Source organism: Dermochelys coriacea, chromosome 25 (assembly GCF_009764565.3).
Source record: "Dermochelys coriacea isolate rDerCor1 chromosome 25, rDerCor1.pri.v4, whole genome shotgun sequence".
NCBI classification, from domain to species: domain Eukaryota; kingdom Metazoa; phylum Chordata; order Testudines; family Dermochelyidae; genus Dermochelys; species Dermochelys coriacea.
In genome coordinates this window covers 8,556,375-8,581,910 of record NC_050092.1, presented here as the reverse complement: position 1 = coordinate 8,581,910, position 25,536 = coordinate 8,556,375, and the positions used below count along the sequence as shown (strand labels likewise).

The following is a 25,536-nucleotide window of genomic DNA, read 5'->3' as shown; positions in this document are numbered from 1 at the left end:
TCTGTGTGCCCTCCTCCCATTAGTTTTAGTTCCCTCCATGGACCCTCAAATTCCCGGTTGAATGGGTCCATCCCCCTTCTGGAATGTTGGCTTCCCCTCCCCACCCTGCAATGGTTGCTCCCACGCTCCCCTATCCTCGGGAGTGGCTCCTCCCAAGCGCTTCTCCCCGGTGCACCGCCCAGGGGCAGACGCCCCTCCCCGAGGCCGGCGCGCTTCCGCCTCCGGGTTAAAGGTCGCGCCTGAGCAGGCCGCCCCTCCCCCCCCACCCCTCCCCGTTTCCGGGGCCGCTGTCTGAGTGTCCGGGACATGGAGCGGGAGTGAAGGAGCCACCGCCCCCCCCCTCCCCGCTGAGGAGCCGCCCCGGCCGGGGGAGGACGCCGAGCCCCGGGGTGAGTTCGGGGGGGGACCCCGCTCCCCATCGGGGCTCCGACTCCCCCTTCCCCAGCCTGAGGGAGGGGCGCGGTCCCCCCCCACATGAGGGGCGGGGTCACTGCCCTCCTCCCGCAGGGGCCTGTGGCTCTGCCCCGGGGGGGGGGTGTCTCTGGCTGGGCCTCCGTCCCCACTGCCCGGGAGCGTGGGGAGCCCTCCCCAGTGCCTTGGTGGGTGGGGGGGGGGCTGTCACTGGCTCCCCCTCCCCAGATTTCCCGGGAGGAATGGGGAGCCTTGCCCCATTGCCCTGGGGGTCGGGGAATGTCACTGCCCCGCCCCCCCCAGTCTCTTCGAGGGTGGGGGCGTCTGCTCCCCGGGCTGCCTCCTGGGGGTGTGGGTGGAGTGGGGGGGCGGGGTGAGGAATGCGCTCGCTCCTTATTTTCACAGGCAAGCGTCGACTCACGCTTTTGGCAGCTGGGACAGAGGTTACAGTGACACAGAGTCCAGCTGCCCTCTTTGCCTGGCATTGCCTTGGCAGCCGGCTCCCTCCTACAGAGAAATAACTGCTCCTCTGGCCTTGCCTGCGACAGGAGCTTGGGCAGGGCTTCTCCGCCTCGCCATTAACGCCAGTGGCTCTTGGCGGCTGCTTCACGCCAAACCCCGTTCCTCTCTGTGCAACTTCTTATTGATTTGCCTGTTCTGGGGTAGGTAGGTCTCGGACAACACAGGGAAATTTTTAAGGCTGTTGGGCCTGGAGGTGACAGAATCTTTGTGGGGCTTGCAGACGCAGCAGCAGTCCAGGGTCTTGCTGATGAGATTATAATTGCCCGTGTCCTCAGCCTCTCTGACAGATTTCTGATTCTTTAGGTCCCATTAGTTTGCGCCATCTTCAGTTGGGATCCATGGGCACTGCTGTGGCTCTTCTGCATAGAATTTGATCCTCTAAGGGATTGTAAAAGGGTATCCCTTGTGTCATTATCCAATCCCAGTCCTGATGTGGTTCATACGCACATCTAAAACTGTCCCCAAAATACTGGATGTATCTGCCTAGCCCCACTTTGAGCTTTCCTGAGTCAGGGAACATCACTGCCGGGAGCTCTCCCTGATGGAGCAGGCAAGTGAAATAGCCTTCGTACCTAGCCTCCCCTGGTGTACTGTTGGGTGGATGAGAGCTGGTTGTTGTTTGGACAGGCCCAGGGGTCTGTTAGTGAAGGCTGTTAGTGCTGCAGATCGGGGGTGTAGCTACAATCCAAAGGTCTGCTAGGGATGGGTGATGAGGTGGTGGTCTCATTGAACTTTCAGGATTTTCTTGGCTAGGATTTTGGGTGAGGAAAGAGTTGTGTGTTAAAGACACATTCCTCGTTATGATTTTAAGGAGCAATAACATCTTGTAAATACCAGTGACCCTGGCCGTTCTGTCACAGTCATCCGGCTGTTGCTGAGACAGAATTGCCAGCTCTGTAAACAAGTGGGGGTTATATTCTTGATGGAGCTGTGATGTTGACAGTAGTGGGCCTGCTGACCCTCTCTCTGGCTCCTGGAGGTGCCTCTCTGTTTGGCACCTGCCTGAAATGTATGCACCAGATTTGAGTACTCTCTCTAATCTAGGGCCTTACAGAAATCTGGGCATTAAAGATTGAGATCCCTCAGAAGATTTTAACTGGGAATTTTTGCAGAAGAAAAAAGCTGCTAACTACCTGCATGGGTCACTGCATTCACTGAGCTTCAGTGCTGAGGAGCTAGGAAATGCTCCTCTTAAAACATCTGGGTATTAATATCCCCTATGTATTAATTGGGATGGAATTGGACTACAAAGCAAAGATATCCTCAGGAAACTGCTCAGTAGGCCCCAAGCTGTGCTGGCAACATGATTGATGGAGGGCTCTTTTTATAGTGTTTCATTCCCATGCCAGGGAGAATTGCGGTTACATGAGATCTGTTCTTTCTCTCTCCTCATCTAGTTTCCTGTCTTGCCCAAGGCTCGCTGAGTAGTTAATGCAGAAGATAAAGAGGGTTCGTCTGGAAAACGAGACTGCAGGAAGTTGGAGAAGGTAAATTTCCTGGTCTCTATCAGGACCTTTGTGGTCTTTGGGACCAAGTGGTCAGAGGGCTACAATCAACATTCTGAATGAGTGATAAACCACCACCTGTTAATTCTGCCCATCATATCCTGTGTCCAACAGTATCCAGAGTGCCTGAAATGCTTGAGAAAAATTACCTCTTTCCTACTGAATTTAGGTTCCAGGCTTTAAAAGGTCTTTGTCTGCATTTTTCTACTCTAATGCTCCTTGCTCCCCTACCTTTGCTGTTTCTGTTCAGCCTAACTTTATTAAATTTCCCCCCTCCCCAAAACCTGCAGCCACATAACCTTGTCAGATGTGGCAGACTAAGCAGAATGTTAAAACAGTATATTTGGACATCTTCAGATTCTTTTGTGATGTGGTTGAGGAATACTGAATGTAGGATTAAAGGCTGACTGCTCCGTTTCCGCTGAGATCATCTTGGATCTTGGGCCATGTCTATGCTGCAGCATCTCTATGGTGCCGTAGCTGTGCCAGTTTAACCCCATCGTGTAGACGCACTCTGCAGCGATGGAAGGGTTTTTTCCGTTGCTGTGGCTGTTCCGAGTGACTGTAGCTAGGTCAACAGAAGCATTCTTCCATTGACCTAGCTGCATCTACACCAGGAGTTAGGTCTGCGTAGCTGTGGTGCTCAGGAGTGTGGATTTTTCTCACCCCTGAGTGCTATAGCTATGTCAACCTAAATTTTAAGTGTAGACTAGGCCTCAATCACAGTGTGTTCTACAGACAAAATTCATCAGGGAGGGGGATAACCCCAGGATCTTTTAGAGTGCCTTTTTCTACCATCTAACTGTTAGCAGTGGGGTTAGTCACTGTGGAGTAGGTGGTTGCAAGTATGTATAATCTGGGTGTGAATGGACTGTCCTGAATTTAGGTCACTGAAACCTGATCTGGCCTTGAAAGCCCTTCTTGTGAGGAGCAGTATTGTTTGAATGATCATGTCACTAACCTTCAAGAGGCTTCACCAACTGGATGGGAATTAGCTGTAGGGTGGAATGTATGCAGTTGCATGAAAGCTATTTTGTTTTACCAGCTGAGTGGACTTTTAAGATCCAAGCTGGTGTGGGATTTGGGAAGAGAGGCGTGTTCCCCAAATCACTGCTCTATCCTTTTTTATATCCTTGTGTTCTCTGTGATGTATTTTTGATAGGTAGCAGTTTGCCTTGAAACACAGTTTTAGTTCCTTTGAAGGAGAAGGACATTAGACTGAATTTAATGCCCTCTGCATGGTCCTGCATGCACACTGGAGAGACTCAACACCATTGACGCTCTGCAAAGTCTTGGAAGAAAGTTCCTCAAAGCTTGTTCCAATGTTTCATCATGTTGTCCGCTGTCTCTGCCACTTTGGCTTTACTTGTGCTGCCTGCCGTGGTCTGATTGGAAAGTACTTTTCTTTGTTTAATTTTCAAGCTGTGATTTGTTTTGTTGTTTGGCCACAGATATTAGGAGTAGTGGGGGGAGGTTTATTTTGAGAGCCCCTTTCTGTAGCTTCCACATTGTATTTTATATTCTCTGCACCACTGAGAGTCTCAGGAATTGGAAGCTGCCATTATACTCTGTAGCTGTAATTTAAGGGAGTCAAGCTGTATTTTAGTTCAGGTTTTCTGGCCTGGTGTACTGTGGTGTGGAGTGCTGGTTATGCAGAGCCCACTCCATTCACTGGGTCTCGGGCAGCAGATTCTGTGTGTAGTTTGGATTGCTACTTGCCTAATCTCAGGTTAGTCTCTGAGAATGAAGTCAGGAAAGTAACAGATTGGAGGAGGAACTGTAAAGACTTTCCTTTTCCCTCTTGGTTAAAGGAAAAGAGGTTTGTGTGTTTGACATCACAAGAGGTATTTATTCATTAAGAGGGAAATCGAGTTATCGATTGTGCTTGAACATTGAAAGGCATAATTCTGTAGGACAGAATACATGTCTAACTGACAGTCAAATGAGATCAAGATGTAGGGAAGGAAACTTTATTCTGAAAAGGCTTTATTGGAAGGTTGTGGGGAGTCCTCTAGGAGTGCTGAGAGATTTCCTGGCAGAATCATTTGTGAGATAAAGTGGATTGAGATGAAATGATCTAACACTGGTTTATAAATTAACCACTCACCCCCAACTCCTGCCAGAATCAAACTGGGAGAGGGCCTGCGTGGTGCTGAAGCTGCACTTTCAGAGATTTGATGTATATTTCATGCAAATTAAATACTCAAGTCTGACAGGCACATGGTAGGATGTTCTCCCTTCAGAATGCAGACAAATCTCTTAAGGGGCAAGATGCATTCACTCATTTAAGAAATGTGACTTTAAAATGGAAGTCTTGGTTAACTCGGCTGTTTAGAACAGGGGGTCTCTTTTTTTGTTTTTTTTTTTTTAAACTCCTATAGACCTTATTTACTATATTAGATTGCTGCAGCCTCTAAGATGGTGATTCTGAAAAAGTGATGTGACTGCTCTGGTTTCTTTTATTTTCCAGCACACTGAAATCTTCAGATACCCACAAATAGCTAAATGTCCCAGAGTAGGAGCCTTGACCCCATAAGATGACCATGAAGAAAGATGGTCCAGCGGTTAGGATGTTAGCCTGAGACCATGAAGAAAGATGGTCCAGCGTTTAGAGTGTCAATTTCCTGCTCCAGCACAGGTTTCCCTCAGTGTGTCAATTCCCATTTGTAAAGTAGCACTTGCTAACAGCATTGGCTTACCTCACGTGGTGCTGTGAGGCTAAATACATGCAAGATTGAGGTGCTCAGATGCCATGCTAATAGGTAGGAATAGGAAATAATAAAGGGACTAGTGCTGTGGTGACTTGAGGGTGCCGTTACAGAAATGTCACTTCTTTTTTTTAAGAAGAAAACGAGTCTTGCCAATTAGCTTGCTACTAGTTACCTAGGTCTATGCTCCCTGGGCCCCAGTTCCACTGAGAATAAGGTCCCTACTCTGACTTGTGGGCCCTTGCCTCATCTGGAATAAGGTTGATCAAGGGTAGTGTATCCTGCTTCATATACAAATGTTGGACTATGCAGATCCCAGAAGTGACTAATGGCTGGAGGGGCTGGACTAGAAGGTTTTATGACTGTGGGAGTTGGGTTATGGGTTTTATATAATGTGATGCTTTGGAAATCAATGAGGGATTCCTGCTGATTATATAATAAGAGTCCAGGATATGCATTATTCCTGCGCCACTTTCCATTAGCCAACTCAGTTGCACTGGTTTCTTATTTTGTCATTTGTGCCACTTCACTCCTGGTTGCAGCAGCACTTCAAGTAGGGCAGGTGTCATGCCTTCGCTAAACTTATTTGAGATGTGTATCTGATCTCTCTGCAGGACAGGAAAGGGACTTTACACAGGTCAGAAGTTTCTCTATGTGCTCACCTATACATTGATGGTATCTTCCAATCGGGGCCTATCCCATCTCAATGCCTGGAGTATGTTTCACTTATGTCAAATGATTAAGCACTTGCTACACCAGATGTTTTCCTGCCCTGACGGATTTAACAGTTGACTTTTTTTCTGGAAGAAGTCCTGCAAATGAGTCTTGGGCTCAGTTAGCATCCTTTACCAAGTTGGGTGTGGGAGATGGAGTATTCCTTTCCATCTGGTACTGTTTATGTGTAACTGGTAACCTTTATGAACGTGTCGGTAACTTTAGGATCTGTTCTTAGAAGTTAGCTGAATGTTCAGAGCTCCCAGCTCTCGGATGGAATGTGCATCATCTGATCCCCCACATTAATTCGTCTCCCACACCTTCTTTCTCAGTTTCTTGACCAGTTCCAAGGAGAAAGAGAGGATGACCGCAGTGGATGCGCTGTCAGACAACACTGAAGTGGTTGAGATGGAGGACGTGCCTTCCCAGTTCCTGGTGGAGAAGCATTCGTGGGATGGGCTGCGTGACATTATTCACAGCAGCAGGAAGTATTCAGGCATGATAGTGAACAAGGCGCCCCATGATTTCCAATTTGTCCAGAAAACAGAAGAATCCAGCCCACATTCTCATCGCCTTTACTATCTGGGTAAGCCTTGCTTCAGCTAGCCACCTTAGTAGGTCACCTCGATAGTCCCTTGGCAGAGTCAGACCTGTCTCTGTGTCCGCAGGGTAAGCTTTGTTGGCTGATGTCTTCATTCAGCAGCCCAGTGACAGAGAGGAAGGGGAAAAGAAAGGATGGTCTTGTGGTTAAAGCACTGGATTGGGACTCGGAAGATATGGGTTCAGTTCCTGGCTCTGGTGTAGGCTTCTTATATGATCTTGGGCTAGTCACTTAATCTCTCCATGCCTCAGTTTCCCCAGTGTTAAATGGAGATAAGCCTGCCTCTCTCCTACCCTTTGTTTAGACTGGCCACTCTTCAGGGCAAGGCCTATCTGACCATTTACCTATCGTGGCTGACCCAAACAGGGCCCCAGCTGGGGACCTCTGATTGCTGCTGCCTCTCCATTTCTCATGTGGACTTGGTTTGGTCAGTTCTCTGATCTATGGAGTATTTCCTCAAAAAAATAGGGATAATCGGTTCTTTAAGCAGGTTGGCTATCTAGGGACCTGAGAACTCTCCCTGTCGTTCTTGTATCCTTGCAAGCCCAGTGCAGTTCATTGATTGGCTAGGTGATATCAGGTTTTTTCATAGAGACAGCCCATCAGTCAGTCTTGTTGCTGTTTTCCCCAATAAACTGGAAGAGTCTGACCTCGCTGTGGGTGTTGAGGATAAATCAGTGTTTATAAATGCTTTGACAAGAGGAAAAATAACTAGATAAGTGTCGGGTATTAATGATGTTTCCTAGAGAGAAATTCTCTTCCTTACCGGAGACTTGAGAGAAGACAGATCTTTGTGCTGTACCAGTGTATAGTTATAGGCAGAACCATGATGTAACTAATAAGCAACAGCTAAATACAGAGGCGGGATTTTATAAGGGCTGGATAATTTTATGGTCAGTAATTAGTTTTACAGGCTGTGAAAAGGAAATATTTCCTGCTCCAGGGCAAAAGCTAATCGTTACAGGGCTCAGTAAAGAACTTTCTCCATGTGCGACACTTCACACAACTGACCATGTTTTCCTGCAGTGGCCCCATTTTTCTTTGAAGCCTTGGATACTGGATTTGATGAACCAATGGTATGACCCATTCTGGTTACTCGTGTGTGCCTGTGACTGTTACTTATTGTAGTCCTCAGTACGTTTTCATAGAGAAATTAGTGGAATGGGCACCCTGCAAACAAGTTAAACAGATGTGTTAAGAGTGGGGAATAAAGCATGTGGGTCCTTAGTGAGAGAGCATGGAAAATAATGGCTCTTCATTAATAAGTTTGTTCATATGTCAGAGCAGAATAGACCCGTTAGACCCCTTTGGTGCGGGTTCTTTGGCTACCTTTTGTCACTTATACCAGATATTTTAATCACAGTAGAACCTCAGAGTTATGAACACAAGAGTTACAAACTGACCGGTCAACAACAACACCTCATTTGGAACTGGAAGTACACAATCAGGCAGCAGTAGAGATGGCGGGGGGTGGGGGGGAAAAAGAGCAAATACAGCACAGTACTGTATTAAACGTTAACTACTTAAAAAAAAAATGGGGGGGAGTTTACTTTTTTTGATTAGTTAAGGAAACTGTTTCTGTACTTGTTTCATTTAAATTAAGATGATTAAAAACAGCGTTTTTCTTCTGCATAGTAAAGTGTCAATAAGTCCAATGTTCAGTTGTAAACTTTTGAAAGAAAAACCATAATGTTTTGTTCAGAGATTACGAACATTTCATAGTTATGAACAACCTCTGTTCCCGAGGTGTTTGTGACTGAGATTCTACTGTAGTTAGCTTATGAGTCTCATTTGATGTTAGTAATTTTTCTCCATAGTGTCAGGAGTTTCTAATTCATCTTCCTAGCTGAAGTTGTACAGTAGAATGACCATGACAATTCCAGTACCCAGTGTTAAATGATGTATCCATATGTTTGATGTTTAATTTTCATTGCTCCCCAAGAAGATATATGGAACACAGAGATTAGATGTTGGCTGACTATTTCAAAGCAGTGTCTAGTAATTAGATTTCAAAATGTCTTGACTTCAAGGCATTCCCACAATATTGATAAAACCTTCCTACTCTATTACACCCTCATTAAGTTGGGGTTGAGTTGCCCGTTCTATTTGATCTGTACTGCATTAGGTAGGTATTGTGAAGAATCTGGTTCCGAGTTAAGAGATGTGCCTATTGACGTTTCACCATACCAGTATATTCCCAAGTTTAGCATAAGTATTGCTTTCCAGGCATCAGCGTGGATCTTATTGGCGAGAGTAGAGTCATCATCGACAATATTAGTGGAGTACGAGAATATGCATAGATGGATATGGAGATTCACAGGTTGTTGTAGTCATGGCCTTGAGAATGCATCTGTAATAGTATCTGTCCCTGACTACAGCCTGTTCTGTTTGAACATGTTAGATCTTTCCTGAGCTGTTCCCATAGACTCTGATGTTGTATCATGGCAGATGCTGCTTATATTAAACACCACATGCTCAGCGTTTCAGTGTTTCTGCATCTCTGAAGATTGTATGTTCATAAGTTGCTTTGCTTCCTGAGTACAAATATATTTAAATGTTAATTGTTGTAAAGTGAATTTAGTAACAGGTTAACAAGCTTGGAAACTGCAGGCTTCCTTTCCTGCACAGAATAGATGCCACAGGGACAGTAGCATGGCAAGCTTCCCCTACATGTCATCCTATCAGCGTACTACAGCCTTGATCTAAAGTGTCACCACCAGTAAGGGTGAAAGGAAACATTGTCTTTGGTGCGTCTGCTGAAACTGCTAACATAGTTGCCAGCTGTGTTAGGATTTTGATGTTGGAAATTGGACCAGCACAAATAACTTCATTTGACCAGGCCACTGAACAGCCAGCATATAGCAATGCCTTTTGGCCACTGTTAAACAAAGCCACATTTGAACCTGGTTCCCAGGACCTAAAGGTTTATATTCCTGTAACAAGCTGGCTGTGTTTGTTGAAACACTCTTTCCTGTTAGCAGATCTTTGTGGTGCTGAGGAATGCTAAGAGGGTTCTGCTGTCTCAGACACACACAGCTACAGGGGTCAGCTCTCTAAAGTGAGGATCTAGGGTGGTGGCTGAGCAGCCTGTAGAGAGGAACCCTAGAAGCAGCCAAAGCTTGGAGAAGGTTTGAGTAAACTTAGTCCTGTTGAAAAATTTGTATGTTGGTAAAACTAAAGCGTTTGGACCCTATGCAGTGAGTGGACTGTGTAAGAGCAGGTTGAGAAAGTCCTCTCTTAAAAAGCCCCTGAGCCATCTTGGATTCCTGAATATTTAAGAAAATGGCCTTGTTTATCTGCCTCTCCTAGGTTAGTCCTGGCTGACTTCTCTGAAATTGCCACGATTATTTTGTTGTTCCATACAGGGATGCCATATGGCAGCCGGGAGAATTCCCTTCTTTACTCAGAGATTCCCAAAAAGATACGGAAAGAGGCCCTGCTACTCTTGTCATGGAAACAGATGCTGGATCACTTTCAGGTGAGGAGATGCAACATACTCTTTGCTATGGTGGTGCACAGGGACCAAGGCTGACGGTAGGATGTTGGAGTGGTAGCTGGTATGTTGGGTACTATTCTGCTGGACCGCTGGAGTTCAGTGAAGTGGCATGTAAGGCAGGAACAAGGGCAGGGGTTGGTGCTGTGGGCATGGCCCTGATAGAGTGCTGTGTAGGAAGATGTCTTCTCAAGTAATAGGGGAGAGTGGCTGGTGTGCCAGACATGGGGCTGGCAGTGAGAGCATGGAACAGCAGCTGGCAGGCCAAGGACAGGTTTAACACTGTACCTAAAACTCCTGTTGCCTGCAGTCTGCCTGCAGTTATAAACCAATAAAATAAACTGGTGGGAGAATAGACCAGAGCTCTGGCTGTCTTGGCCAGACTCCCCACATGTGCCCTCCCTCCATTTGCACATTGATTATCATGTTGTTTTTGATAACTTTGTGCTTTTATCAAATGTGTGGAATAAGGTTCAATCTGCTGCCTGCATTAGAATCATAGAAGATCAGGGTTGGAAAGGACCTCAGGAGGTCATCTAGTCCAACCCCCTGCTCAAAGAAAGACGAGTCCCCAATTTTTGCCCCAGATCCCTCAAAGATTGAACTCACAAGCCTGGGTTTAGCAGGCCAATGCTCAAACCACTGAGCTATCTGACCCCCCCCCCCCCCCCCCCCCGCTGATTCTAAACATACAATGCCAATTAGATTCTCATAAACCAGATTGAATTGGATCTTCTCAGAGTCCCCTTGAAACTAACTCAAGATTCCTGGAAGCTGTATATGAGAGGACATGGATAATATCATTAGGTTAATTGGCTGCTCCTAATTTGCATAAGGCAGCAGCTCTTCCTCAGTTTTAAGGTGGAGGTGCCATTCGTGGACTACAGGTCCAAGTCTTTGGCTCAGATCTAGATGGGGACATTGCAATTGGAAGGTCATGGGGCCTTCATGGGCCACACTTTCACGCTAAAGATGATAGTGGCCATGCTGTCAGACTGCTGGCTGCATTTGGCTAGTGAGTTACAGTCTGGCCACTCCTGGATTAGATGGTCTCATTAATAAAGCATTGACATTCCTTCAGACCTGCATATTGTCTCTCTGTCGTTCACAACCAGGCAACCCCTCACCATGGGATGTACTCTAGGGAAGAAGAACTCCTGAGGGAACGCAAGCGTCTCGGGGTATTTGGAATCACTTCCTACGATTTCCACAGCAAGAGTGGCCTCTTTCTTTTCCAGGCCAGCAACAGCCTCTTCCACTGTCGAGATGGGGGCCAGAATGGCTTTATGGTGGGTCCACTAATGGCTCTCTGGGAGGTTTGAGGGATTCTGCAGCTCAGCATGGTGTTCCCATAGTGAATGCCTCTTGCGTTGGACCTTGGCTCTGGTCTGCCATCAGGTCTTGTTTTCTTGGTCTTGGTTCCCTTGTGGGTGGGTTGGATCTATCAAGAAGTTTGTGCCTTTGTTTGAAGCTGAAAGAAGAATAGGGGCACATCATGTGCTTTATTTCCCCAGGTGTCTCCAATGAAGCCCCTGGAGATCAAGACCCAGTGCACGGGACCTCGAATGGATCCCAAGATCTGCCCGGCCGACCCCTCCGTCTTTTCATTCATCAATAACAATGACCTGTGGGTAGCAAATATCGAGACGGGAGAGGAGAGACGGATGACTTATTGCCATAAAGGTAACCAGAACTGCTCCTCCACACCTGGAGGAGAATCGCCTCTTAGAGCAAGAGACTGACTAGAAGGATTTACTCCTGTTGCTCCCTTTTTTTTCTTTTTTTTTTTTTTTCATGCGAGTCCTGTTCCCTTCTGGATCAGTCTTTCCATTAACTTCAGCCGCTCTCTGCTCTCTTTCCTTTGCAGGTTTATCCAATGTGTTAGATGACCCCAAATCGGCAGGTGTAGCCACATTTGTCATTCAGGAAGAGTTTGATCGGTTCACAGGGTACTGGTGGTGCCCCACAGCCACCCTAGAAGGTCAGTGTTTTGCTTAGCCCTGGAGAGACCAAGCTGCATTTGTAATATAATTATTGGGCCCCTTTAAGGTGCTGAGTTCCAGGTCATTCGTTAGGGGTTGTGTGCTGGTAAATATTTGTGTGAATAGTTAGTAGGTGCTGCATGATCCTAAGGGAGATGTGGAAAACCAGTAGGCCCAGTATGTGCTGCTGTGGTGGTCCTGGCAAGTCGACACAGTTGGGAAACTGCGTCACGGCAAACGGGCCTACCTTGTTTTGTCTTAGGTTCAGAGGGTTGGAAAACGCTGCGGATCTTGTATGAGGAAGTGGACGAGTCAGAGGTGGAGATAATTCATGTTCCTTCACCTGCCCTGGAGGAGAGAAAAACAGATTCCTATCGGTACCCCAGGACAGGTCAGTGAGGTGCAAGAGGGTGACTAATGCAGCTACTGCCTGATGCGGGCTGAAGCATCATCTGTGCTATCGACTTTGCATTATTAATCTAGATACTTACCAGGATTTAGGAGAAGGTCCATAAATATTCAGGACAGTCTCCAAATCTCTCGGCACAAAGTTCATTGCAGGAAGGACAGCTAAAGTCCAATTTAAATAAAGGGATTGCTCTTACAAGATGGAGGGTATTGCTTTGCCACACTGCTGAATACACTTGGAATCCCACCTTCTCCATGCTGGGAATGCTTGCTCATGCATTCATTCACATAGGCAGGCATACTTCTCCACACATTGCTGGTGTGGAGGTAAGAGCAGTTCAATCTCAGCATTGTCATTCCACAGGTGTATATCCACACACAGCCAGATAGCATCAGGCTCAGATTTTTGTTCTCCTCAAGCATGGGATGCTCAGACCGCTTGCAGTCTGATAATGGTATTCTCTCTCCTTGCTTCTTCCTCTGCAGGTAGCAAAAATCCCAAGATCTCATTAAAACTGGCAGAGCTTAAAATGGACAGCCAGGGGAAGGTACGTAGTGATTACTGCAACAGGAGGGTTCTCCCGTCAGCATAGGTAACCTGACGGGCAGTAGCTAGGTTGACAGAATTCTTCTTCCATTGACCTAGCACTGTCTAAACCTGGTGCTAGTTTGGCTGAGCTACATTTCTCAGGGATGTTGGTTTTTCACACCCCTCAGACATAGTTAGGCTGATGTAAGTTTTCATTGTTGAGCAGCCCACAGTGTTGGAACATCATGGTGTGGTTTTTTTTTAATACTCTTTTGGTCTCTTGTTGCAGATGGTGTGCGCCCAAGACAAGGAGCTGGTACAGCCTTTTTCCACGTTGTTCCCTACGGTGGAGTACATCGCACGGGCTGGATGGACCAGAGATGGCAAATAGTACATAGGTTTTTCTACCATACATTACCCCCACCCAGCCCACCAGTTTACTGAGCTATTACAGTCACTCAGTGAAGAAATTTGCTTCTCGTCTTTTGCCATAAAGGCCTGGTTTTAAACCTACAAAAGCCAGAAGTCTTGGCTGCACTTGACTTAACCCCTGCAATAATATGATCTTGTATAGCACATGTGCTAACTTACCAAGTGGAGTACAGAGTGAAGGGCTTCATGTTTTTTAGCTTTTGTGGGTTTTAAGCCAGAACTGTAACACTGCCACAAGTGTAAATGACATTGATGTATTAAGTGTGACCCTCCCTCAGGGGATTCAATTAAAACTCCATGACTAGGACAGTTAACCCATAGGCACATGGACAAAACACTCCTGCTAGGAAATGAGGACTTTTTATAAAGAGTCACATCATTAAATAGAACAATGATTTGTCCAGCCTCTGTCTGTGACCAGGCCAGATGCATTAGAGGAAGGTGAAAAATTCCCACAATGCACCTAGTCTTTTGTGCATTCTGTATACTGGGAGAACTCCTTTGTCTCTGCAGGGGCCTAGCTTATGCTTTTGGAACGTTAGTCTCTTAGCTTGCATAGCTGTAGAAGTTGTTAATGGTCATAACATCCAGCCCTGAAGGACTGAGTTAATCTGTATTGGGGAACTTCTTGTTTGGCTAGGTGGAAGGGGGTCTTGTGTTAGAAAATACATCCACCCTAAGGGGTGCCTGGCAGATTTAGCTACATGGCTCCAGACATGCTTTCCTTTGACCGTATATCTTTGGACTATTCTTCTGCCGTACTTGGAAACGGAGACCTTGGAGGTGAAAGTCCCAGCTCAGGGATTTGCTTTTCCAAGTACAAGAACCACGTCATGTTCATTTCCCCCTCCCCCCACGCAAACCTGGATGATTCTCGGACCTTGTGTGGCTCTTTTTTTTCTTTAAAAGTGTTACAGGACCCCATAATAGCATCGAGGGGAGGGGGAATCTTTCCTACTAAAATCTCTTTAATTTTGCTTAAAAAGCTTGCTAAGGTTTTGGCAGGCTTCAGGCCACATCATGCTTGTTTTGGCTGTTTATAAATTGTGTTCAGAAGATGTAATTTCTGTGGCTGATCAGTAACTGGAGCATGATGCTGCACTTTCCTTTGGACCCGTTCTTGATTATTCCACCATGCCCTAGCGCTAGGTTTACCCAGCCTTGCATAGGAACCACAAGGAAGCTTTCTACTTCATGATACAACTGCCATGCACTAGGGCTCATCTAGGTAGGCAGGATTAATTAGTTTAACAAGCATGAAATCGGGTCATGGTCAGCAGGGTATCATTCATGGGGGAACCTGCTTCTTCAGGAAGGCTTCATTTTTCCCAGGTTTATAACCCTCTTCTGCTGTGGTCACAGGCCTGAGGAATGTCCAAACCAAGCAATGATGACCTGCCTCCTCTAGCCAGGAGAACAGCAGTAGAGCACCACTCCTGATTAAGCAGCTCTCTCCCTTGAGAGACTCGAAGCTGAGACTGGAGCAACTCCTTCAGTTTGCACTGCTCTTTGGTGTGTTCCTTTTCCCATTCGCATAGCCAGGCAGCAAGGAAGCTGCAAAGTGGTTTAGTTTCTCATTTTGTTTTAGGATCTCATGATAAAACAAGTGGCCCTTGCTACCCAAGGAGAGGGACTGCCCACTGAAAAGTTAAATTCTAAACATGCAGCGCAGCTAATTGAGTTTCTTTGTAAATGGCCATTCTAGCAAATCTGCCTGTATGTTATCCATGTACAATACCATGGATGCCTTGGGATACATATTTGTTGGAAAGACTCGTACAAATTTGAAAGGGTGGAATGAGGGGGAGCTTAAATCCCCTCCTCAGTAGAGGGAAAGCTAGTGTGTTCTTGGCATCAGAGATCTCTGTTCTGCAATGCAGTCAATTTCACCTTTGCTAACTTCTTTCTTTCCCAGCGCCTGGGCCATGTTCCTAGACAGACCTCAGCAACGGCTCCAGCTAGTCCTCCTGCCTCCAGCGCTCTTTATCCCAGTACCAGAAAATGAGGAGCAGCGCATCGAATTTGCCAAAGCCGTGCCAGAATATGTCCAGCCATATGTGATCTATGAAGAAGTCACAGATGTGTGGATAAATGTAAGGGCATGGGGCTGTCCCAAATTAGAAACAGGCCTTTGGGTTTTTCCCCATTCTCTTGAGTGTGGGATGTGCATCCAGCTTGGCCTATGCCGAAGCAGGTTGCCCTAGGAGACTGATAATGTCCATGGCCCATGTCAAATTCTGATTGTTAAAAGGACTGGTAGTGGGATAATAAAGAACTATCACCTCTGGGTTACTGGTTCAAGCCTAGGTTGGAAAAGACAGTTCATGGCAGTTGAGTGGCCAGAGTGAAATGAGTTAGTGAGTCTGACTCTTAGTAGAGAGCTGTCCACCTTGCAGACATCGTTAGCTGTGGTGCTAATTGACTTCTTTGTGAGGGTTCTGGCAGAGGGGTCAAGGAGTGAAGGGATCTTGAAGAATGAACTATCCTCAGTCCTAGAATTGGTTCCTCTGTCAGGGTTGAGGTAATTGATGGACGCAGGACGAGGGGACAGAGTTTGCGTTCTCTGGACTATCCTTTTTCTGTGGATAAACAGGACTTCAGTCTGTGGGGCTGTAAGTCTGATGCGTCTTGGTTTTACAAAATTCCCCAGGGGCGGGGGGGGTTCTGTTGGACATAGCCATTCAAAAGACTGCGTGGGCTCACTTATGTCCTGGCCTCTGGGGTCAGATGGAAAGGCTGATGTACCTGGTTTTTTGAGCACACAGGGCTTTCCTTTGGTGAGACCGGTATGTGAGGATCGGGCTTTCCCCACTATCATTCTGATTTCCCATTAAGTCATTTTGATTTCCCATTAAATTGCATGGGTTAGCATTGGATCCCTAAGCTGTGCGTTGGCTGTGTTGTTCCAGCTTCGATTAGCATAGGGGCTGCCTGGCTCATGGTGCTTTTTCCATCTCTCATCTGCTAGGTTCACGATATCTTTTATCCTTTTGTCCAACTGGAGGGTGAGGAAGAAGAGCTCTGCTTCATCCGAGCCAATGAATGCAAGACCGGCTTCTGTCACTTGTACAGAGTCACAGCCATCCTAAAGCAGAGCAGCTGCGACTGGACTCAACCATATGTCCTTAGCGAAGGTGAGAGCAAATCCCCTCCTAACTCAGAGGAATATTCCCTCTCCTTTCTGCCTCACCCTCGTCAGGAGGGCATTTCTGAAGGTACTCGGCTCTTATGCTCTGTCGGTGGGGATCTAGGTCTCATCCTTGCACTCCCTCTTTTCTAGAAGACTTCAAGTGTCCTATCAAAGAGGAGGTTGCCCTGACCAGTGGGGAATGGGAGGTGTTGGCGAGGCATGGATCCAAGGTACCGGTTATCTATCTTTTCTCTTGCAGTGCTCTGCTTCTGTGCTCACTGCCCACAATCCTGGCACGTACCTTGTGCTACAGGCTCTTGGGACCAGCTACAACCATTTAGGCTTCATTTTGTTTCTAGTTTCCTTTTTTATTGCTGCCTTCACTTCCCCCAGGAGCACTGTAGCCGGGTGCACAGAAAGCTGATTGCCTTTAATCAGGTCTCTTATTGCTTCTTCTGGAAAACCACGTGGGTCAGGCCATAAAAAGGAGTAGTCTCAGGTTCAATAGCCACAAAAAGACATTCTGTGCAAACCCATCTTGGGGCTGGATTGCAGCATTTTAACCCCAAAAGGCATTTGGGAATTGGGAACGTTACCTGGTGCTTGAAATTATCTGCTTCCATCTAGCTGATCCCTCTGCAGAGCGTTTCGAGAAACAGGCTGGGGAATTTAGTGTGATGGGGGTGGAGTGGGGTGCAGAGGAGGGAACTGTGTATCTACAGAATAGCCAGATAAGTGTTTTGTTAGCCTGCTACTGACTTATGGAAGGCTCAGTTTCTTTCTGCTTTAAGAATGAGGTGGCCCTCAGCCTAATCGCTTTGACCCAGTCGGTTTCAACTGAAATAACGAGCCTGTTTGCTCAGCCCCAATTAACTTGGATTTTCACTCAATTCACACTCTTGAGGGCATGCAGCTACTCTCTGCAGCTTTTCCCCACTCTGGAATTAATCTTCTGTCTCCCACACAGAGAATCCATGTGGGATGTGCTGTTCGTTTTGGCCACAGTATTGTTCTGTGCACATGATGGCTGAAATTGTACTGGCAGCAATTATTTCAATGCATTTGTTGCTCTGCAGGGTTCTATCCCTGTCTTCTTGGCTAATGTAGATGGATTCCTCTCCTCCTCCTCCCCCCCCCCTCGGGGGAGAGCCATGCTGGCCAAACTCTGCTGCAGATCCCAGCTAGGCTGGGCTAGGAATAGCATTCAGGATTCAGAAACCTCAAGTTCCATGTGAAGTTTCTAAAACAGGCCGGCTAGCTATTGTGGATGGAGCTAAGCTCTGCTAGAACTGTGTAAAAGCCATATTCTAGTCTAGCGTTAATGCAGTGTGAACTCATCCAGGCTGGCTGGCCAGCCAGATCGTTTTAGAAACTGCTTGATCTGGAACTATGCTTAAACAGAGACATGGAGTTGAATTGGGTTTGGGACTCGGTCATGGGGTAGTGGCTATTCCCCCCCCTCCCCCCCGCAAGGAGTGTAGAGCACGAATATATAGGATGATTGTTAGAAATGTGTTAGGTCCACGTTGGTCAGGGAAGCAATGCTGGAACACTGGGTAGATGCATCTGTGCTTAAACATAAATTCAGTCATAATGAACAGAGCCAGAATATCCTTTTTCCTGGCTTTGTTCCTTAGCACATAGGCACAGCGAGGCTTCCCCTGGACAGCTGGCTGCCTTCTCCGGTACAAAGGACTGGGCGTTACACAGTGCTTCTAGAGAACAGGATATGTTCTGTAACTTACCAGATGAACAGACCCTGTGCACTAAACATTAATACCACAAGCACTTTGTACCGCTGTGATGTTTTTGATCGAAGCTGACTTTGCCTGGTGACAGATCGTTGCAGTGGGGCAGGAGCAGTCAGTGGCTCTCCTTTGACACTGAGCCCTCTGTTCTCTTGCCAGATCTGGGTGAATGAGGAGACGAAGCTGGTGTACTTCCAAGGCACGAAGGACACCCCATTGGAGCACCACCTCTATGTGGTCAATTACGAGTCCCCAGGCGAGATTGTACGGCTCACCACACTGGGCTTCTCTCACAGCTGCTCTATGAGCCAGGTCTGTTTGCCCTGTCCATAGGATACCATGTAGGCTCCCTATCTTCTGGCTAGTATGAGTCCTGGCTCGTAATGATCAATGAGGGCTCCCTTAGATGCCATGGCTGCTTGTGACTGCTCTGCTGAACTCTGAGAGCCCTGATGGGAGTGATCCAGTGTCTACCATGATCTGCTGATGGGACTTCATAGATGCCATCATGGGAAGTAGAGGTCCATGCTGGTGCTCCTTTGGAAGGCTTCCTGATGGACTTACTCCTCTGGAGGAGTAGTGTGATGTTAATAGGCCCCAGAGAGAGGAGTCCTGTCTAGCTCATGTGGCAGGATGGTGACTGAGCCATGAAGGCATGGGGGGTTGGGGCGAGGGTGGGGAAATGAACATTGGCTAGTTCTCAAGGCGCTGATAGGGATACAGACCCCCACTGAAGTGGCCTGAGGGAATAACCATCTTCGCTTCACCCCCATCAACTGTTTCTTGCTTGTAGAACTTCGACATGTTTATCAGCCACTACAGCAGTGTCGGCACCCCGCCCTGCGTGCACGTCTACAAACTGAACGGCTCCGATGACGACCCACTCCACAAACAGCCCAAGTTCTGGGCCAGCATGATGGAGGCAGCCAGTAAGTCTTCCCCAATCCCCTCTGTGCTAGGCCATCTAGCCAGGAGCGCATGACTGATATCAGTAGCCGACCGTGATGGAAGGGGAGAGGTAAAGACCATCAGATGGCAAATGACCTGGCTAATTTCCACCCTGCCATGATGAAGTCGTGAAATCCTTGGGGAGGGATCTCTTAAGTGCATTGCTGGGCATGCACAGCCTGGGCATGGCTGGGGGCCAGAGGGCCCTAATGCTATACATTGGTGCTACCCACTCCTGGCAGAAGTTGTCACACTCCTTGCAGGATGCCAGGTTAATGGCTGCCTGTTTTAATGGGGGTTCTTTACTGCGATGGTCTGCAGAGGGGGATCCACTAACTGCTTCATCCAAGGAATGTGTGTGTATAGCTGCTGGTTCCTCCTGGACTCCTGCTTTTGGTGCCCATAAAGAATTATTTTCAGCTCACAGCAGCTGTTGCACCCTGCTGGGAAGGCTTTCTCCCTCCACCCCATCCTCCTCTCCCCTTAAAGGGTCACACTGGAGTTACTGTGGGCTGTGCATGGTACAAGGGGCTCGGTGCCCAACTTGGTGGGGTTTGTAATGGGTTGTCCCTGTGCTGCGGGTGGTCCGTTCCCACGTGCAGGTGGACAGGGCCATGTATCTTATGAGAAAGCGGCAGAGTGTCCTGTGGCACCTTATAGACTGAGACGTATTGGAGCATGAGCTTTTGTGGGTGAATATCCACTTCGTCAGATGCATCCGACGAAGTGAGTATTCACCCACGAAAGCTCATGGTCCAATACGTCTTAGTCTGTAAGATGCCACAGGACTCTTTGCTGCTTTTACAGATCCAGACTAACACGGCTACTCCTCTGAAGCTATTTTATGAGAGGGGCTCTTGTAAAGGAGGTTTTGCTAAGATCTGGGACGGTCTGTTCCACCTGAAAAGGAAGGTGGGGAAGGACCCCTGGTCTGAGGCACATTGGGCAAAGGTTGAACTCAGCTGGTTTGGGCTGGGGAGGATGATGAAAGCATGTTGTCCTTAACCTGGTAGCTAGCATCTGAACTGTTTCCCTCAGGCTGTCCTGCAGATTACATCCCCCCCGAAATCTTTCACTTCCATACCCAGTCGGATGTAGAGCTCTACGGGATGGTCTACAAACCTCATAATGTCCAGCCTGGAAAGAAGCACCCCACGGTGCTGTTTGTCTATGGAGGCCCTCAGGTAATGACCCAGCCATGGCCAGGACCAACAGCTGACCTTGGCTCTCCTCCATGAGCCTGGTGGTGCCATCCAGGACAGAGCTTTCGGTAGCTCAGCTCTGCATAGGGGGGTAGCACTCTGAGTGATTGGAATTAGACAGCTTTGCTTGGAGTATTGTAAACCCCCTTTAGCGAACTGCAGATGGCTTCTCCTATTTAATCCATAACCACATAACTTCCCAAATTAATGGTTTTTGTCAATCCGTCAAGATTGGTTGCCTAGCTCAGAACCTGATGGGATTTGGGAATGGCCAAGACTAGCTTTGTGCTAGTACAGAGCCCAGCCTCACTCAGTTGCTACTGTTGGTGGCCTCTAGTGATGTGCGTAGGGCTGAAAGGCTAAAGATTTCACTGAGGGACGTTCCATGTGACTTGTCCTATCTCCTGCTCTAGGTGCAGTTAGTGAATAACTCCTTCAAAGGTATTAAGTACCTACGGCTCAACACGCTAGCGTCTCTAGGCTACGCTGTGGTGGTGATTGATGGAAGGGGCTCTTGCCAGCGAGGACTCAAATTTGAAGGGGCCCTTAAAAACCAGATGGTAATACCCTGTTTTACGGTGTCTCCTTCTGCTTCCTTCCCTCTTCCCAGCTTGTCAAGCTGTGTGTGTGTGTGTGTGTGTGTGTGTGTTTCCTCACTGCCTTGTTCGGTGTCTTCAGTTACAAGGGAGGAGACAAACTGACTTACACCTTTCCATTACCTCCTCCTAGGGTCAGGTAGAGATAGAGGACCAGGTGGAAGGTTTACATTACGTAGCAGAAAAATACGGGTTCATCGACCTGAGTCGGGTAGCCATACATGGCTGGTCTTACGGGGGCTTCCTCTCCCTCATGGGCCTTATCTGTAAGCCCCATGTATTCAAGGTGAGTCTGGCTAGGGCCGGGTGTCCTTCTCTAAGTCCCTGCTGTGTCTGGGAGGAATAATACTGGGCAGGGAAGACTAGGACTCGGCACCTGTCAGTGGCCTTTACTCTTTGCTGCCCTTGGTGGCTTGTGGACCCAGACTGTAGTGAACTGTGAAAAGTTTCCTCCCCTCAGTCTGCTGCTCGCATGCCAGAGCTCCTCCCCAGAATCAGGCAGGTCAGCATGCATCACACTTACCCTCTGGGTTAGAGACCAGGCGTGGCGTGTGGGGACTCAAGCAAGTGGGGTTTGGGCACTGTGCAGAGGGAGACACTACAGTGTTCTGAGCCAGCAGACATTATAGGTTAAAGGATTATTTGTTTGTTCATAGCACCGAAGAGCCCCAGTCCTGGGCCAGGACCCCATTTTTCCGGGTGCTGTACAAAGACAGTCCCTGCCCCAAAGAGGTTTAATGACTCTGCATTCCCCAGCGACTGGCTGTAGCATAGCTTCCCATGAGACTGTTACTGCCAGTACTGCGATAGTCATTTTAAGTCTTGAATGGGAAGGAAAATAGCAAATGGGGGGGGAAAAATTCACCAACCATCCAGACCTCTAAGTCCCTGACTCCCTGGTTGTGGGATACTCTGGTGCCAAATGACCCAGGATTGGCAGGGGAGAATCACCACGTGCAGAAACAGATAGGCTTCCCCCCCAAATGTTCTAGAAAAGGAAAAATGAACCCCCCCATACCTGTTTGGCAGGTTGCTATAGCAGGTGCCCCTGTCACTGTTTGGATGGCGTACGATACTGGATACACCGAGCGGTACATGGATGTCCCAGAGAACAACCAGACAGGTTATGAGGCCGGCTCTGTGGCACTGCATGTAGAAAAACTCCCCAATGAGTGAGTACCGTGGGGTTGGATGCTTATAATTGGAAATCCACCCTCTGGGCACTTGTACTGTGAGGAGTGGTAGAGAATCTGTAATGCTTTCTGGTGTGTGGGGGGGAGGGAGGGGGGGGCGTGTTGACGTTATTAAAAAGCTCACAGGAATAGACCTTCCTGGTTTGTTGATTGTGCCTTGGGTTTTCCTCCCTGGTTCTTGAAACTCAGCTCAGCCAGCATGGGCCAGAGTACAGCATGTCAGGTTGCTGGCCACCAGTTAGCACCAGTGGGGTGCAAGTCCAGGGAGAAGAGCCCTAGCCAGAGCAGGGCACATCTGATTGCTGCCAGTCACCTTCCGGCTGGGCTGGGCTGAGCTGCTTCACTTGGAAGGAAGATCAAGGTGCAGGAAGATGATGACTAGGGAGTCTAGCTAGAGGAGCTGGTTGGGGAAGAGTCTCTTCAGCTTGGAGAACATCTGTCTGGAGGGCCCTGAAGGTTTGTTTGGGTGGTTCCAGGCCCCATTTAGCCTTATTTCTGCTCAGCTCATCACTGCCTTCTTCAGCGAGCCAGAGTGGCATTGTGCTCACCCACCATCCTCTTCTGCCTGGGAAGAGTCAGGGCTCCAAGCCTGTGGCACTGCGCCATGCCAAGTGGGGTAGTGCTGGCTAGCATCTCACTGCTCAGGGCTCCGCTCTGATTCTCTTCTCATCCCATCCCATCTCCAGGCCAAACCGCTTGCTGATCCTCCATGGGTTTCTGGATGAAAATGTGCACTTTTTTCACACCAACTTCCTGGTCTCCCAGCTAATCCGGGCTGGAAAGCCTTACCAGCTGCAGGTAGGAGGCACTGGAGTGAGGTGGGAAGGTCTCTTTAGCCTGGAGGCAGTGGAAAACTCTTCCCCCTCTCCCCCCATCCCTCCAAGGGGAAATATGAGTGGAGCGTGGATGCTCCTACACCTGGAGAAGCAGAGAGGTCTCTCCTATGACTTCCTGTGGGAAGGACTGGCTTGTTGGCAGCTGACTGCACAGGCCTGGCCAGTAGGTGGCACTGTCGCTACTTGATCCACTGCGTGTTCCAATACTGAGTAGTAGTTTGGAATCTGGACTCTCGCCCTCTTGGCTGGTGTTTGTCCCCCTTCCCCTGCACTCCGCGGCTGGGAATCTCATTTCCCCAGGTGGCCTCTGACCTCTGGCAGTAGATGCTGCTGCTGCCACTGAGTGGGCTTTTCAGGCCTCTGGCGTGCAGATAGCCTGCCACCGTAATGGAGTGCCGGCGTCGCCGTCTCTCCGAACCGTCATTTGCTCCCCTAAAATGGACTCCTCCTGCCTCTCGGTTCAGAAGGCAAACGGGAGGGAATGACTTATTCCTAGTTAACGGCCATCCCTTTTGCTTCTGCGCAGATCTACCCCAACGAGAGACACAGTATTCGGTGCCCCGAGTCCGGAGAGCATTATGAAATCACACTGCTGCACTTTCTACAAGAATACCTCTGAGCACACAGGCCTCTGCCAACTGTTGGACACTGACAGCTCAACTCTGCCTCCTGCTGCTGCCCCCCCAACCCCGAAAGCCTCCTCATCCAGTGCACAAATCACTGTGTGCCCATCCCCAACTGGGGGTGCTGCCTCCAGTGAGGGGGAGGGTGGAAGTCGCCCCTCCTGTTTCCTCTGGATGGTGCCACCTTCCTTCACTTTCCAAGCTGGAGCTCTGCCCTGCTCAGCTGCTCACCTCTCTGGCCTGGCTGTTAATGCTTTTTTTTTTTTTTTTTTTTTTTTTGCTGCTACTTCCTCTACGCAGGGAAATCAGTGGACTGTCTCCAGAGGCTGAGGTCCACCTCTCTCCTTTTTTCTTTCCACTGCACCTCCATGCACCTTCCTATGCTGGAGATGGATGAGCTGAATCAGCAAGCTGCCTTAAGCCAGGAGGGAGAGGATGATCCACTGCTGCATCCTGTGGGGTTTGATCACTGCTGCTGCTTCCTGGCCCATACATGACAAACATCTGAGCCCTGGGATCTGAAAAGAGCTCTGGAGAAGCATGCAACACTAATATCTTTTTTTTTTTTAAATTAATTTTGCAGAGCAGGTTGGGGGAAGCAGCTGGGGTTGGTGACAGTTAGCCTCTTCAGGCACCTTTCTCCGATCGCCGCTTGTGGGCAGAATCGTTCCAGCAGGGAGCATGGCAGCTGCAGCATCTGGCTACAGCCAGAGCAGCACTCGCCTATACAGAAACCGCAGTTGCAGCATCTGGATTTTGCCACACACGATGGATATTTATGCAACTACTTACCCCCCCTTCTGTCGCCTTCCCTCCCCTCTACCCTTCTTCGTGCTGTGTCCCGACCCTGCCTTTCTCTCCTCACCCGTGCCCTGAGCTTTCAGACATGCACTGAAATTGGCTGTGCTTCAGTTCTCTGCGGGTCAGTGACTGTTTCCCTCGCGCATCTATTTGGTGAACACTCTCTCTTCTGGTTTTTATTTTCCTACTCAACAGGAACTGCAGTTCCAGGGAGGGTGGGGTCGAGCAATTGCACCTCAGGGGAGCACCCACCCCCCAAGCCAAGGGTTCTGCAAGGGGCAAAGAAAAAAAAAAAAGAAACCCACCCTAATGAACCACATCAACTTGCCCTCGAGTATTTTAAGTGCGTATTATGAAAAGAAAATATTTTTATGGATTCTTATTCTTTTATAATTATGAGTGTACGATGTAGCGCCTCATTAAAATATTGGAAGCAGACCCAGCAGTGCTCTGTGGTCTTCAAACTGCCCGGGAACCCTGGGGAGGGAGGCAGTGGCCAAAGTGGCTGGTATGGGGAGTGCAAAAGGTTCTGATGCTGAGCACTGGGAATGGACCACGCCCTTACAGCACTTGGGAAGCATGAGTGCGTGGTTGAAATTGAAATTGCAGGCAGCTGGGACTTTTGGATTGTAGGCCTGTCACCGGCTGAATGTGTCCTTGGGGGAAGACGTGTTTTTAAAAAGGTTGGCCTCCAATCTGTATTTCGGTCCCTTAATAAGTGTCTTGACTCTTCAAGAGGAGCTGAGCCACCACCAGCAGCTCCCACTGGTCGCTGTGGGAGCTGGATATGCTTGCAACTCTGGACATCAGGCCACGTAGGTACGGAACATTTGACATCTAAGGGTCTGACCCCCACAGTGAAATGCGGGCAGGTGGCTCCCTGGGCAGAGTCCCTCTGTGTGGCTGCTCAGGCCTGCCTGTGCTCCTCTCATGGCATAATTGGGGTGGGAAGTTTGAAAAAATCAGCCTTAATTTGACCCTCTGTGTAAGGGGGTAATGCATTAATTAAGCCTGGGAGAGATGGAGCTGGAGGTCCTGTTCAAGTGCAGAGTATTATCTCACAGCCAAGGCATCTACCTGATCTTTGAAGACCTGAACCTAGAAGATCCACCAGCCTGGTGGCTACTCACAAATTGCCCCCCCCTTTCTCTTCT

At 48.4% G+C, this 25,536-nt stretch overlaps 1 protein-coding gene and 1 long non-coding RNA gene across 6 annotated transcripts in view; one reads left to right on the top strand and one right to left on the bottom strand.

The window, feature by feature from the left end:
• The first annotated feature begins 77 nt into the window (after nucleotides 1–77).
• On the top strand, nucleotides 78–24,820 carry DPP9 (dipeptidyl peptidase 9). Of its 4 annotated transcripts, none has more exons than XM_038384365.2 (21): nucleotides 78–389; nucleotides 2,331–2,420; nucleotides 6,193–6,446; nucleotides 9,827–9,939; nucleotides 11,070–11,243; nucleotides 11,469–11,637; nucleotides 11,822–11,935; nucleotides 12,199–12,327; nucleotides 12,831–12,892; nucleotides 13,163–13,263; nucleotides 15,221–15,398; nucleotides 16,274–16,439; nucleotides 16,586–16,665; nucleotides 18,343–18,495; nucleotides 18,977–19,112; nucleotides 20,170–20,315; nucleotides 20,747–20,893; nucleotides 21,063–21,215; nucleotides 21,959–22,101; nucleotides 22,809–22,920; nucleotides 23,485–24,820. In XM_038384365.2, exons 2-21 carry the CDS (start codon nucleotides 2,365–2,367, stop codon nucleotides 23,575–23,577), a joined length of 2,679 nt encoding a protein of 892 aa, XP_038240293.1. In that variant the 5' UTR covers nucleotides 78–389; nucleotides 2,331–2,364; the 3' UTR covers nucleotides 23,578–24,820. The 4 variants fall into 4 exon arrangements, with proteins under 4 accessions (XP_038240293.1, XP_043358346.1, XP_043358347.1 ...); XM_043502411.1 differs by having other exon boundaries at nucleotides 202–389; nucleotides 16,589–16,665; XM_043502412.1 differs by having other exon boundaries at nucleotides 210–389; nucleotides 24,165–24,820.
• LOC122457444 overlaps nucleotides 6,211–25,536 on the bottom strand; it is a 36,370-nt gene continuing 17,044 nt past the window's right edge. For both annotated transcript variants that reach the window (XR_006276962.1, XR_006276963.1), the window contains exon 3: nucleotides 6,211–7,631. This is a non-coding gene — a long non-coding RNA (uncharacterized LOC122457444). The remainder of the gene's footprint in view (nucleotides 7,632–25,536) is intronic.

Bases quoted from the DNA above. Each gene is read 5' to 3' on its own strand.
- DPP9 (XM_038384365.2), top strand. From the start codon at position 2,365: ATGCAGAAGATAAAGAGGGTTCGTCTGGAAAACGAGACTGCAGGAAGT. The intron at 12,328-12,830 runs GTCAGTGAGGTG...CTTCCTCTGCAG, and splicing joins CTATCGGTACCCCAGGACAG to GTAGCAAAAATCCCAAGATC. The intron at 18,496-18,976 runs GTCTGTTTGCCC...TCTTGCTTGTAG, and splicing joins ACAGCTGCTCTATGAGCCAG to AACTTCGACATGTTTATCAG.